Below are 15501 nucleotides of genomic sequence, written 5' to 3'. Positions count from 1 at the left end.
ACCTAGCAGAGGGGCTGGCAAATGGAAGATGGTTAGACAATCCTAATTAAGTTAAGTGTTATTTCTTCAGGCCCCCAAGCCAGGAATTACCTGGTGACAACTCATTCAAATTGAGGGCTGGTAAGGAGGAAAGAGAGACTCATAAGTAGATTCACAAAATCTGAAAACCATAATAAAAATGTTCCCTCCCCAAATTCAATGGAAATTCTGGGAGAAAAATAGATAAGTGAAATCTGGGAGCTGTCCTTTACAAATCTAAAGTCTATTGAAATAATAGTATACCATGTATAGTTTTATAAGCTCATAAAAACAGGCATGGTTAGTGTTTAAGTTTAGAAAATGTTACGATATTTGAAAATGCATGAAGCGAATGAATGTATGTACACAGAGAACAATTACAGGTATACCAATTTTTGAAGTATTATTTATACAAAGAAAACTGCACAAATCATAAGTGTAGAACTTGATGAATTTTCATCAAGAGAATAGCCACGTAACCAACATCCAGATCAAGAAATGGAACATTCCTGACCTCCAGGAATCCCCTTGTGCCCTTTTGCAATCACTGCCCTCTCCCTCAAGGGCAACCGCTAGTCTGACTTTTAACACCATGGATCTGTTTCCCTATTTTGATTCATTGCGTAAATGGAATCATACAGTATATATACATTACACATAGATTACAATGTATACAGTATAACACACTGTAATGTGTTCTGTTTTACTTCCTTCACTTAATATTTTATGAGATTCAACCATATTGTGAGTAGCAATAATGCTTCCAAAATTTGTACATGTGAATACCTCTTAACTTGTATTACTAGTAGAGCTATAAGGTGCTGAACTGTAAGGAATCAACATTACTTTATTTTGTTCAGGAATTATCTCAAGTAGCTATGAAACCAGAAGTCAACCACAAGACAAAAATCTGGAAAGGCCCCAAATACATGAAGGTTAAATAACATGCAACTAAACAATGAATCAGCCAACCATGAAATCAAAGAAGAAATTTTTAAAATACATGGAAACACCTAAAAGTGAAAACACAGTGGTCCCAAACCTTTGGGATGTAAGAAAGGTGGTTCTAAGAGGGAAATATTAGCAATACACGCCTACCTCAAGAAGCAAGAAAAATCTCAAAAGACAAACTAACCTTACACCTAAAGGAGCTAAAACAGTAGCAACAAATAAAGCCTAAAGCCAGCAGAAGGAAGGAAATAATAAAAATTAGAGCAGAAATAAATGATATAGAAACTAACGAAACGATAGAATAGATCAATGAATCCAGGAGCTAGTTCCTTGAAAAAATTAATAAAATTGATAAACCTCTAGCCAGACTTATCAAAAAGAAAAGAGAAGGGACCCAAATAAAGTCACAAATGAAAGAGGAGAAATAACAACCAACACTACAGAAATACAGTTAGAAGATAATATTATGAAAAATTGTATGCCTACAAATCAGACAACCTAGAAGAAATGGATAAATTCCTAGAAACATATGAACTCCCAAAACTGAAACAGGAAGAAATGGAAAAATTGAACAGACAGATATCCAGCAAAGACATTGAATCAGTAACTAAAAACTCCCAACAAACAAAAGTCCAGGACCAGATGGCTTCATAGGTGAATTCTACCAAACACTTAAAGAAGAATAAATACCTATTCTTCTCAAACTATTCTAAAAATTAGACTGTGGACTCTGGGAAACAAACTGAGAGCTTCAGAGGGGAGGGAGGTGGGGGATTGGGATAAGCCAGTGATGGGTATTAAGGAGGGCACATATTGCATGGTGTACTGGGTGTCATATGCAAATAATGAATCATGGAACATTACATCAAAAACTAAGGATATACTGTATGGTGACTAACATAACATAATAAAAAATTATTATTATAAAAAAAGAAATATAAAAATAAAAAATAGAAAAGGAAGGAAAATGTCCAGATTCATTTTATGAGGCCAGCATCACCCTGATACCAAAACCAGATAAAGACACCACAAAAAAAGAGAACTACAGGCCAATATCTCTGATGAACATAGATGTAAAAATCCTCAATAAAATACTAGCAAACCTAACCCAAAAATACATTAAAAAAATCATTCGCCACATCAAGTGGGAATTATTCCTGGGTTACATGGGTGGTTCAATATTCACAAATCAATCAATATGACACATCACCTTAATAAAAGAAAGGATAAGAACCATATGATTATTTCAATAGATGCAGAAAAAGCATTTGACAAAATACAATATCTATTCATGATAAAAACCCTCAACAAAGTATGTTTAGAGGGAACATACCTCAACATAATAAAGGCCATCTATGAAAGACCCAGCTAATATCATCCTAAATGGGGGAAAACTGAGACCTTTTCCTCTACAGTCAGAAATAAGACAGGGATGTCCACACTCAAGCCATTTTTTTTTCAACATAGTACTGGAAGTCCAGCTACAGGAATCAGACAAAAAGAAATAAAAGACATCCAAATCAGCAAGGAAGAAGTCAAACTTTCACCATTTGTAGATGACATGATACTCTACACAGAAAAGCCTAAAGATTCCACCAAAAAACTGCTAGAACTCATACAGTAAAGTTGCAAGATACAAAATCAATGTACAGAAATATGTGGTATTTCTATACACCAATAACAATGCAGCAGAAAGAGAAAATAAGGAATCAATCCCATTTTCAATTGCACCTAAAATAATAAGATACCTAGGAATAAACATAACCAAAGAGGCGAAAGACCTGTACTCTAAAAACTATAAAACACCGATGAAAGAAATTGAAGATGACACAAAAAATTGGAAAGACAGTCCATGATCACGGATCATAAGAACAAATATTGTTAAAATATCTATGCTACCCAAAGAAATCTACACATTTAATGCAATCCTTATCAAAATAAAAACAGCATTTTTCATAGAACTAGAACAAACAATCTTAAAATTATATGGAACCACAAAAGACCCCGAGTAGCCAAGGCAATCTTGAAAAAGAAAAGCAAAGCCGGAGGCATCACAATTCCAGACTTCAAGTTATATTACAAAGCTGTAGTGATCAAGACAGTATAGTACTGGCACAGAAACAGACACACAGATTAATAGAACGGAATAGAAAACCCAGAAACAAATCCACAATCATATGGTCGATTAATCTTCAACAAAGCAGGAAAGAATATTCAATGGTAAAAAGACAGTCTCTCCAACAAATGGTGTTGGGAAAACTGGACAGCAACATGTAAAAGAATGAAACTGGACCACTTTCTTACACCATACACAAAAATAAATTCAAAATGGATTGAAGGCCCAAATATGAAACCATAAAAATCCTAGAAAAGAGCACAACCAATAACTTCTTTGACATTGGCCATAGCAACTTCTTTCTAGATATGTCTTCTCAGTAAGAGGAACAAAAGCAAAAATAAACATTAGGACTACATCAAAATAAAAAGCTTCTGCAGTCAGCAAAACTAAAAGGCAGTCTAAAGAATGGGAGAAGATATTTGCAAACAACATATCCTGTAAAGGTTAGTATCCAAGATATATGAAGAACTTATGAAACTCAACACCCCAAAAATGAATAATCCAATTTAAAAATGGGCAGAAGACATGAATGGACATTTTTCCAAAGAAAACATACAGGTGGCCAATGGACACATGAAAAGATGCTCAACATCACTCATCATCAGGGAAATGCAAATCAACACTGCAATGAGATACCACCTCCCACCTGTCAGAGTGGCTAAAATCAACAACACAAGAAGCAACAGGTATTGGCAAGGATGTGGAGAACGGGGAATCCTCTTGCATTGCTGGTAGGAATGCAGACTGCAGGAGTGCAGCCACTCCGGAAAACAAACTGATGGTTACCAGAGGGGAGGGGGCTGAGGGGATGGGTGATAGAGGTGATGGCGGCTAAGGAGTGCCCTTGCTGTGATGAGCATCAGGTGACGCATGGAAGCAAGGAATCACTATATCGCACGCCGGAAACTATATCACACTGTATGCTAACTAACTGGAATTTAAATAAAAACTTGATAAGAAAGAATTACTTGAAGTAAAACTATCCATATTGTAGTAAAGCAAAAAGCTGTTGAGTTTCAGAACTTTACGAACGCCACACTTTCTAAATCTGAAACGCTAACTATGGTGGGTTTTATGAGCTTACCAAATTTTATATAGTTTATTATTATGTCAATAGACATCTGGTCAGTAACTTAGTAAAAATTTCTAGAGTGAAGGAAGAAATGCAGCAGAATCACAAAGCACTTTCTCAGGGGGGAAAAACTGAGGGGGGACAGACTCTAGAAGTTCACTCAATAAAAGCATTGCCACATGATCATTTTTTAAATCAGTCTAATTTCCTGAAATCTAGAAACGATTTTTGCATATTTTGGTGCTTCATGTTTGTCATTTTCATAAAAATTTAAAATTAAGATTTGAACAAAACTTTACTATTTCACATGTCTGAAGCCTGTGGGCTTGCTGAAGCAGATGAGAAGAAAAATGGAAGGTTTGCCTCCATTATTGTGGAAGCAACGGTAGAATGAATTTCAGATTAAATCTGTAAAACAAATACAGAAAGATCATCTGTGGTTTCCAGCCTTTGAAAGTAGGTGTCCAGCACTTAGCAAGCTGTACCTCTATATTGTTGTATTATAATATGTATTTATCACACAGTGCTACTACACAACTACCCTCATCCTCCAACTTTGCCCATTCTCCTATGGGCACATACCTTGGGGATTAAAGAAACCAGTCATCCAAAATACATTGGGCCTCCCTTCAAATATCCAAGTAGAAAACTGAGCATTTCTTTCCAGAAGTTCGGTAAACCAGAAGCCCAGTGTGGATGAATCCCAGGACACTCTTTTCCAGATCTGAGGTATGCGAGCATCATACATGTTGTCCAGGGCATCTCTCAAATTCTGAAAAAGAGAAAGTTAAAATATAAGAATGAGACAAACCCAATACATAAGAAACAAATAAACAAATCAAAAAATGGGAAGAAGATATGAACAGACATACAATGTCTTCCCAATGAAGACATACAAATGGCTAACAGACACATGAAAAATGTTCAAAATCATTAGCTATCAGGGAAATTCAAATCGAAACCACATTGAGATACCACCTTATGCCAGTTAGAATGGCAAAAATTGACAAGGCAGGAAACAACAAATGTTGGAGAAGCATGTGGAGAAAGGGGATCCCTCCTACATTGTTGGTGGGAATGCAAGTTGGTACAGCCACTTTGGAAAACAGTGTGGAGGTCCCTTAAAAAGTTAAAAATTGAGCTACCCTATAATCCAGCAATTGCACTACTGGGTATTTACCCCAAAAATACAGACGTAATGAAGAGAAGGGCCATATGCACCCCAATGTTCATAGGAGCATTGTCCACAATAGCTAAATCATGGAAGGAGCCGAGATGCCCTTCAACAGATGACTGGATTAAGAAGCTGTGGTCCATATATACAATGGAATATTACTCAGCCATCAGAAAGAACGATTTCTCAACATTTGCTGCAACATGGACGGCACTGGAGGAGATAATGCTAAGTGAAATAAGTCAAGCAGAGAAAGACAATTATCATGTGGTTTCACTCATTTATGGTACATAAGAAGTAGGAAGATCGGTAGGAGAAGAAAGGGAAGAAGAAAAGGGGGGTAAAGAGAAGGGGGAATGAAGCATGAGAGACTATGGACTCTGGGAAACAAATTGAGGGCTTCAGAGGGGAGGGGGGTGGGGAATTGGGATAGGCTGGTGATGGGTAGTAAGGAGGGCACGTATTGCATGGTGCACTGGGTGTTATACGCAAGTAATGAATCATGGAACTTTACATCAAAAACTAGGGATGTACTTTATGGTGACTAACATAATATAATAAAAAATATGATTATAAAAAAAAGAATGAGACAAACCAACAAAAGAGGGAAATGACAATTGAGATCAGAGCTCACCTCACTCATAATGATTGTTCCTTCAATGGCCAATTTTAGATCACTCAGGCTACTGCGAAGTATTGAGATGACTTTTTGCATTCTGTCAATTTCTTGTCTAAGAAATATGTTCATTGAATTAAGATGTCCCATCTTTATCAAACGAGCTTTCACCTTAAAAAAAAGCATAAAATACAAGAAAGGAATTTTTTTAAAAATCATCTGTTATTTCTCTTCCCAATGACCTCTCCTTTCTCTATTCTTTTTCTTCCTCTGGATGTATCTCTACTAGACCAAATGGATTCTAAAATATCTCTTGCAGAACCAAACTTGACATTAAATTCCCCATTTTCCAGGCCTCAAAAACTACTGTTCAACTAAAATGGTTTTTATTTCCTACTGATTGTACTTAGTTGATAATTGGAAATGTACTTTAAAAAGCTGAAACAAAATTGTACCTTTTTTTCCCTTTCAAATGATTAAGTGCTAAGTGTCAGTTAAATATTCTTTAGCAATCTAACCTTTCTAAGAGTACAGTTTGGCATGATTTTTTTTCATAATGCTTACTGAGTCATTATTAGAAATGTCACTGAAAGTTAATACGGCCAAAATCTTTACAGAGCAGTAACCAACGAACGACTGGTTGCAGCTTCCTAAGTCCATTGTTGCCCTGGTTAGGGTGACTAAAGAGAGTCTTTCCTAATCTAATCAATGAAAATATTTGACTTTGTGTGAGAGCCATTAAGCACCTGTCACTTGTTCCTTTTTGTATATCATTTATTGACCATTTCGAAGAGATCAATATAAAAGCATCTGGTTCTGGGAATAATAAAATATAACAATTATTGGAAAATAAGCCAATATATATACATATTTGAATTTAGTGACCTGTGCCCAAGAAAAGATTGACTATGAATATTGGCAAGAACTCCTACGGAGATCTGAACTTTCTGGGGGCCATAATCAAAGAGATGCCAGTATAGGAGGGGTAAGGATAGGCACGTGGAGTGGGAGAGAATTCAGAGAGATGTACCAGTCCACAGAATCACCAGAAAGCCAGTAAACTATAGGATTGTCTGCTGGAGATGCTCACAGGCCGTTCTTGAGTCATGGAATGTTAGAGATGATGGGCCTCAGGCTCACCTGGACCATCCCTTTCATTTTCCAGAACACGTTTGCTAACATGGTGCTGAAGTGTCCCACTCAGCAGTGGACACTTCCGCTTTCCTGCAGCTGGGCCACTTCTAATGAATGAGGGATGAAGAGGGGAAACTCAAACTCAGGGAAGCAGTGATATAAAACAGAACAGCTCAGCTGAGAATATCTGGGCAGGTAGAGCAAATGATATTGCAATCCCAGTCAAACATGCCGGTAGAGGTCCCTAACCCAGTCACCACACCAACCTTCAGGAATTCTCTTAAATTCCTGGTTCTAGAACTTATATTTTTGCAGGCTCTACAACCTCATTCTCATCTCGAGCCCTTCAGCCTCCAGTGGTTGAATAGCATATGTATCACCCCCTTTAAATCATGACTACCCTGTAGAAATTCACACTGAAGGAAAAGGGAAATTATGGAAATACTTTTGCAACCCCCAAAAGTGGGAAATTAAGCCCAGGTATTGGCTACAATGTCATGTCAATAGCCCAGGTATCTTTTAGTATGCTAACTGCCCCAGACAAATCACCTTACCCTACTTAAGGTTTTTTTGGTTTTTAATTTATAATAATTTATTATATCAGTCACCATACAGTACATCCCTAGTTTTTGATGTAAAGTTCCATGATTCATTACTTGCATATAACACCCAGTGCACCATGCGATACGTGCCCTTCTTAATACCCATCACTGGCCTATCCCATTCCCCCACCCCCTCCCCTCTGAAGCCGAGAAACTTCTTTTGCAATCGAGACATGCTTAGGAAAAACTTAAACTCTTGAAAATCTAATCTTAGTACTGATTTTATTTTGAATATGGTTATTGTTCCAGTCTAAAATTATCTTTTTATTAATAAGATGGAAGATTTGCTGCAGTCTTACATAGGATTTTCATTATGTTTCTGGGACCAGGTAGTCTCTTCTTGAGTAATGTGGCTCTGTTTTTACTATGGAAGTCAATAGTATAATTATATTTCAACCTACAAAATTCACTTTACAGCCACATTTTCAAGAGCACATCTCTCTCCTCTATGAAATAAAGGACACTAAAAGGTAAGTGATCTTGGAAGAGGAAGCAGTTTTAGATGCCTCAGTACAAGCTCCTTCCCATTTGGCAAACCACTTAGCGACATTCCTCACATTCAGTCCCTGCTAGAATATTGCCAGAACAGAGAACTTGAGGAAGTGGCCCTGACCAAGCCTGGATAGCTCAAATTATCCCAAGATTCCCAAGATCCTGAATACCACCTCTGGTAATACCAACCTGTGGTCTAGTCAACCAGAGGGGGTTTTATCTCACCTTCACATGCCAGGTTTTAAAATATTTGAAGGCAGGTTTTATGCCTCATCTGTCTCCTGAAGATCACTTACCATCACTAACCATTGGAAGTATGTACTTACACTATGTATCCATTTTTTAAAATATCCCCCCCCACTATAATTATCTCTATGTGAAGCAACGGATTTCAGTATCTTAGCCAAATGCCTTGGTGCCCATTTACAGAACAGAAGCAAAAACTGTTTTAAGAAGCAAGAAAATGTTTCTTATCAATGGGTACCCATTGCAGTGGGAGGCCGGTAGCTCAAGCAGCCTCAGAGCTCCCAGCTGACAAGTTCATTTCTCCCAGACTCTAGGATGCAAGTCAAGGTAGACACAAGACCGTAGTTATTCCAGCACGAGGTCATTAGCATCTCCCTTCTTGGTTCAACAGCTACACTTGACTCAGCCCCATCTGGGACTCTCTGACCATCAGCAGTGAGGAGTGGAGGCTGAAACAGGAGACAGGAGGCCCTAGATGACCAGAGGACACAACCTTGTCTTCTTGCATGAAGATGGAGGCCACTTTGGAGGAACTTTCACAGAACTTTCAACCACCCAGAAATTTTACCACGATGAAAGATTTTTTTTTTTTTTTTTAGATCAGCAGTTCTCAAAGTGTGGCCTAGGACCCCTGTAGGCCCTGAGATCCGTTCAGGGGGTCCACAAAGTTGAATGTTTTTCATAGTAATACTAAGACATCATTTGACTTTTTAACTCTTCTTCTCTCAGGAGTGCACAGTGATGTTTTCCAGAGCTACGTGACATGTGGTATCACAATAGATCAAATGCAGAAGCAGATATGAAAATCTACCTGCCTTCTATTAAACGAGGTATTAATGAAATTTGCAAAAATGTAAAACAATCCCACTATTCTCCATGAATTTTTTTGTCTTGGAAAATATATTTTTTTAAATAAAAATGGTATTTGTATTAACATGTAGTGGGGTTTATTACTGTTATTTTACAATAGATTAATTCAGATTTTTGAAATGTGTCTGTTTAAATTCTTAATATTTTAAATATTCATAGTATAACCCACATAAATAAAAGCTATTTGGGGTCTTTGGTCATTTTGTAAAGGGGTCTTGAGGTTAAAAATATTTTGAGAAAACCGATTTAGGTTAATAAGCAAACAACTGAGTAGAGAATTATTGCCATCCACGCCGGGGGTGAATTCATTTAAATGGCTTGCTTTCTTGGCTGGGAGGACTGAGAGACTAAAGTGGGGGAGCAGAAGACAAAAACCAGGGGTGAGTTTAAAAAATGGACAAAGCAGGCTTGGGTGAGAAAGGTGGAGAGATGTTTCCAGCCTAGAAGGATATCTGGGGATCCAAAGACAGACGAATCCAAAGGTGGAAGAAGGGTAGAGAGAAGGTGATTGAAAAAGAACATGGAGTAGGAAGCGGATGGAGAAAGGTGTCAGGAAAAGTGCAGACCATAGTTTGCAAGATGCTTGAGAAGGGGCAAGGAAGAGAAGACCACAAGGTTAAAAGAAAGAGTGGTAAAGGAAGCAGGAATGAGTAGAGCAGGGAGGGAATGAAACCTACTGTCCTAGAACCATGCTAGGCTTTGTGGAACCCAAAGGGCAAAGGGTGCACTTACCTCATGAGGAATGTAATCAGGAGGCAGTTTGCTCAGCATATCTTCAGATAATCTATAAACGATGGCTTCCCGGGTCTCTCCCACACCCCCTCCACTCTCTTTGGGTTGAATGTTGGTAATTGTTTCAAGAACAGCAGAAGCAGTATTACTCTGATACCTGATAAAAGAGTGAACTGTTCAGAATGTAGCAGGGAAATGTAAGTTCAGAGATAATTATCAAAGCTAAAATGAACTGATAAGATCACTTAAAGCCAGATAGAAAAAATAGGGGGGGAAAGGAAACTTTACCATCAACCCACAAGAATGAAAAAACTAGAGATCCATTCTACTGCCTCCTAACAAAACATCAAGAAAGTCACAGAAAAGAAAGGCTTTCCATCTTCAGGGAAAGAGATTCCACAAACGTCCTTGGTAATCCAAAGCAGTACTATCCAATTTTGCTTGCTTACGGACCTCATGTTGGACAATGAACACAACTCCTTTTATTCTCCCCCAGTTATAGACTGGTCATAAGCATCTATAATTACATGACGGTTAGATCAAAAAGGATCTCTCATATTTCCTCTGTGAATTACCCATTATTACAATTTCTTTGGTATTTTCTGTTTTGTTTTCTCATTTTTCCACTTTTGTTTTATGATTTCCAGAGTAATCTATTGGCATCCATCTGCTCCACTTGCCTAAATGCAGCCACCCATCTTTAAAATCCTCGTATCCAAAGAAGATTTACTACGTACAAGGCACTGAGCTAGGTGCCACAATATGGTTGTAAACAGATCCCTGCCTTGGTGCCTCTCTCGATGTAGTGGAAGAGGGGTGCATTTGTCCATATCATTGTAATATGGTGTGGAGGAAAAGAACAGCGTGCTTTAAAAGAGAGTAATCTGGCTGTGTCTCTCTGTTGCTCCTGTTCTCACTCTCTAGATCTCTTCTGGGTCAACCAGATGCTCTGAGAGGCACAAACTTAGTTTTTTTCTTAAAGTAGCTGGGTCTGGACACAAGACGGTGTGTGTGCATCAGTGTGAGAGTCAGTAGGATATTACAGTCCCCTACTATTATTGTATTATATTGTACTATTGTTCTATTGTTGTGTTGCTGTCAATTTATCCCCTTTGGTCTGTTAGTATTTGCTTTATATAGTTAGGCGCTCCTATGTTGGGGGCACAAATATTTACAAATGTCGTATCTTCTTGTTGAATTGACCCCTTTATCATTATTTAACAACCATCTTTGTCTTTTATTACAGTCTTTGTTTAAAAGTGTACTTTGTCTGACATAACTACCCAAGTTTTTTCAGTTTCTGTTTGCATAAAACATTTTTCATTCCTTCACTTTCAGTCTGTTCATGTCCTTACATTTGAAGTCATTCTCTTGTAGGCAGCATGGTCTTTTGTTTTTGTTTTTGTTTTTAAAATCCACTCAGCCACTTTATGTTTTTGATTGGAGAATTTAGCACATTAACATGTGAAGTAATTATTACTAGGTATGTGCTCATTGCTATTTTGTTAATTGTTTTCTAACTGTTCTTTAGTTCTTTTCTCTTCCTTTTCTCTTCTCCTGCTCTTACCTTGTGGTTTGATGACTTTCTCTAGTGTTAGATTCCTTTCCTATTCTCTTTTGTATATCTACTATAGACTTTTGCTTTGTTACCATGAGGCTCACATATAACAGCTTATAAATATAAGAGTCTATTTTAAGTTGATAGCAAATATGTAAATAAGCATTTTCACAGGAAGACTGGGGTTGTGTTTTAGTCCACTGTGTGTGCCATACCTGGGGGGTGGCAACCTGTCAAGAACTGTTTTTCCAGAAAGGGGAGTTAAGATGGCGGAGGAGTAGAGGACCCATTTTTCAGCCGGTCCCTTGAGTCGAGCTGGATAGGTACCAGACCAGCCTGAACATCCACGGAATCAGCTTAAGACACAGGAAGATACATCTGGATCTCTACAAATGAACATCTCCAGTGCTGAGTATTGAGGTACGAAGCGGGGAGCCATGAAACCGAGCACAGATATCGGAAGGTAAACGGAAGGGGGAGGGAGCCACCGCATTCGGCCAAGAAAGCGGTAGCCACCTGCACGGGAGAGCGGGCGGACTCGCGGACCGGCACCCGCAAGAGAGCAAGCAGACAGACCATGAGCCCGGGAACCCGTGCCACCAGACTTCTCATGGGCCTCCGTTGCGCTCCCTGGAACCAGACTGAGACTGGGAGCTCCGGGAGTGCACGTGGGGTGGCTGGCGGCTGGCGGCGTTAGAAACACAAAGGACAGAGAGGCGCCAGCCCTGGAAGTGAGGGCTGGGACACCGGGTGTGGGGCGCGCATCCCGGGATGCTGCAGGGTTGAGCAGCACCAACAGAAGCAGAGTTAAAGTGGCCAGAACATCAGTGGAGAACGATCCGCGATCCCTCTGTTCTGAGACAGAGGCTGAATTTCAGCCGCTGCTGCTCTCTCAGAAGAGGCATAGCAAACCGCCAGGGAAAGCCGCCAGAGAACAAAAGCCCGGAAATACCGGCTCACAGGGTGCCCATCCCCATCCCCCCTCGCAAGGGACACAGAGACTCTACCCAAACAGGGTTTTCTGAGTACCTGCAGGCAGGCCCCTCCCCCAGAAGGCAGGCTGAAAAATCAAGAAGCCCACAACCCGGAGCGCCTGAGTGGCGCAGTCACCAAGCACCTGTCTTCGGATTAGGGTGTGATCACAACGCTCCGTAAGGAGTCCTTCATCGGGCTTCTCCACCGGGAACCTGCTTCTTCCTCTCCCACTCCTCTGCTTGGGTTCCCTTTCTTGCTGACTGTCTCTCTCTCTCTCAAATAAATAAATAAACTCTTTAAGGAAGAAGCCCACATCCCTAAGATCTCTATAAAACAAGGGCGCACGGCCTGGGTCCCAGTCAACACTTGGGCTCTGGACAACCCTGCAATCTCTCTTCATCAGAATGACGAGAAGGAGAAGTCCCCCCCAGCAAAGAAAAGATAATGAGTCTGTGGCCTCTGCCACAGAATTGGCCTCGGCCACAGAATTAATACATACGGATGTATCCCAATTATCAGAAATGGAATTCAGAGCAACAATGGTCAAGATGATGAGTAAACTTGAAAAAAGCATCAGAGAAAGCGTTGCTGAGAATATAGAATCCCTAAGGGCAGAAATGAGAGCGAATCTGACAGAAATTAAAAACTCAGTGGGCCAAATACAGTCAAAACTAGAGGCTCTGACGGCCAGGGTCACCGAGGCAGAGGAACGCGTTAGCGAATTGGAGGATGGGTTAGTAGAAGAAAAAACGAAAATAGAAGCTGGTCTTAAAAAAATCCACGCCCACGAATGTAGATTACGGGAGATTACTGACTCTATGAAACGATCCAATGTCAGAATCATCGGCATCCCTGAAGGGGTGGAGAAAAACAGAGGTCTAGAAGAGATATTTGAACAAATTGTAGCTGAAAACTTCCCTAATCTAGCAAGGGAAACAAGCATTCGTGTCCAAGAGGCAGAGAGGAACCCCTCCCAAGCTCAACCACGAAAACCTACGCCACGTCATGTCATAGTGCAATTCACAAATATTAGATCCAAGGATACAGTATTGAAAGCGGCCAGGGCAAAGAAATTTCTCACGTACCAAGGCAAAGGTATCAGGATTACGTCAGACCTGTCTACAGAGACCTGGAATGAGAGAAAGGCTTGGGGGGGCATTTTTAAAGCTCTTTCAGAGAAAAACATGCAGCCAAGGATCCTTTATCCAGCAAAGCTGTCATTCAGAATTGATGGAGAAATAAAGACGTTCCAAAATCGCCAATCATTAACCAATTTCGTAACCACGAAACCAGCCCTACAGGAGATATTAAGGGGGGCTCTATAAAGGTAAAAAGGCCCCAAGAGTGATACAGAGCAGCAAGTCACAACCGATACAAAGACTTTAAAGAGAAATGGCATCATTAAAATCATATCTGTCAATAATCTCTCTCAACGTAAATGGCCTCAATGCTCCCATAAAATGCCACAGGGTTGCAGACTGGATAAAAAGAAATGACCCATCCATTTGCTGTCTACAAGAGACTCATTTTGAACCCAAAGATGCATTCAGACTTAGAGTAAGGGGATGGAGTACCATCTTCCACGCAAATGGACCTCAAAAGAAAGCTGGAGTAGCAATTCTCATATCAGATAGACTGGATTTTAAACTAGAGGCCATAGAGAGAGATACAGAAGGGCACTATATTATTCTTAAAGGAAGTATTCAACAAGTGGATATGACAATTATTAATATATATGCCCCCAACAGGGGAGCAGCAAGATACACAAGCCAACTCTTAACCAAAATAAAGAGACATATAGATAAGAACACAGTAATAGTAGGGGACCTCAACACCCCACTATCAGAAATAGACAGAACACCCTGGCAAAAACTAAGCAAAGAATCAAAGGCTTTGAATGCCATACTCGACGAGTTGGACCTCATAGATATATATAGAACACTACACCCCAGAACCAAAGAATACTCATTCTATTCAAATGCCCATGGAACATTCTCAAGAATAGATCATGCTCTGGGACACAAAACAGGTCTCAGCCAATACCAAAAGATTGAAATTATCCCCTGCATATTCTCAGACCACAACGCTCTGAAATTGGAACTCAACCACAAGGAAAAACCTGGAAGAAACTCNCAGCAATTCTCATATCATATTAAACTAAAGACTATAGTTAGAGATACAGAAGGGTACTATATTATTCTTAAAGGATGTATCCAACAAGTGGATATGACAATTATAAATATATATGCCCCCAACAGGGGAGCAGCAAGATACACAAGCCAACTCTTAACCAAAATAAAGAGACATATAGATAAGAATACATTAATAGTAGGGGACCTCAACACCCTACTATCAGAAATAGAACACCCTGGCAAAAACTAAGCAAAGAATCAATCAAAGGCTTTGAATGCCATACTCGACGAGTTGGACCTCATAGATATATATAGAACACTACACCCCAGAACCAAAGAATACTCATTCTATTCAAATGCCCATGGAACATTCTCAAGAATAGATCATGCTCTGGGACACAAAACAGGTCTCAGCCAATACCAAAAGATTGAAATTATCCCCTGCATATTCTCAGACCACAACGCTCTGAAATTGGAACTCAACCACAAGGAAAAACCTGGAAGAAACTCAAACACTTGGAGGCTAAGAACCATCCTGCTCAAGAATGACTCGATAAACCAGGAAATCAAAAAACAAATTAAACAATTTATGGAGACCATTGAGAATGAAAACACAATGGTCCAAAACCTATGGGATACTGCAAAGGCAGTCCTAAGGGGGAAATACATAGCCATCCAAGCCTCACTCAAAAGAATAGAAAAATCTAAAATGCAGTTTCTATATTCTCACCTCAAGAAACTGGAACAGCAACAGAGGGACAGGCCTAACCCACTGACAAGGAAGGAGTTGACCAAGATTAGAGCAGAAAT

General features: G+C 39.5%; 1 protein-coding gene across 1 annotated transcript in view; it reads right to left on the bottom strand.

The window, feature by feature from the left end:
• Positions 1-15501, bottom strand: part of DNAH8 (dynein axonemal heavy chain 8) — a 332098-nt gene that overhangs the window by 17960 nt on the left and 298637 nt on the right. The window contains exons 85-87 of the mRNA XM_034660654.1: positions 10027-10183; positions 5969-6121; positions 4743-4932 (exon numbers count right to left, since the gene is read on the bottom strand). Coding sequence (XP_034516545.1) covers positions 4743-4932; positions 5969-6121; positions 10027-10183 — 500 coding nt within the window. The remainder of the gene's footprint in view (positions 1-4742; positions 4933-5968; positions 6122-10026; positions 10184-15501) is intronic.

The sequence above is a fragment of the Ailuropoda melanoleuca genome, chromosome 5 (assembly GCF_002007445.2).
Source record: "Ailuropoda melanoleuca isolate Jingjing chromosome 5, ASM200744v2, whole genome shotgun sequence".
NCBI classification, from domain to species: Eukaryota; Metazoa; Chordata; class Mammalia; order Carnivora; family Ursidae; genus Ailuropoda; species Ailuropoda melanoleuca.
The sequence above is the reverse complement of the archived record's forward strand: the minus strand, read 5'-3'. Positions and strand labels throughout refer to the sequence as shown.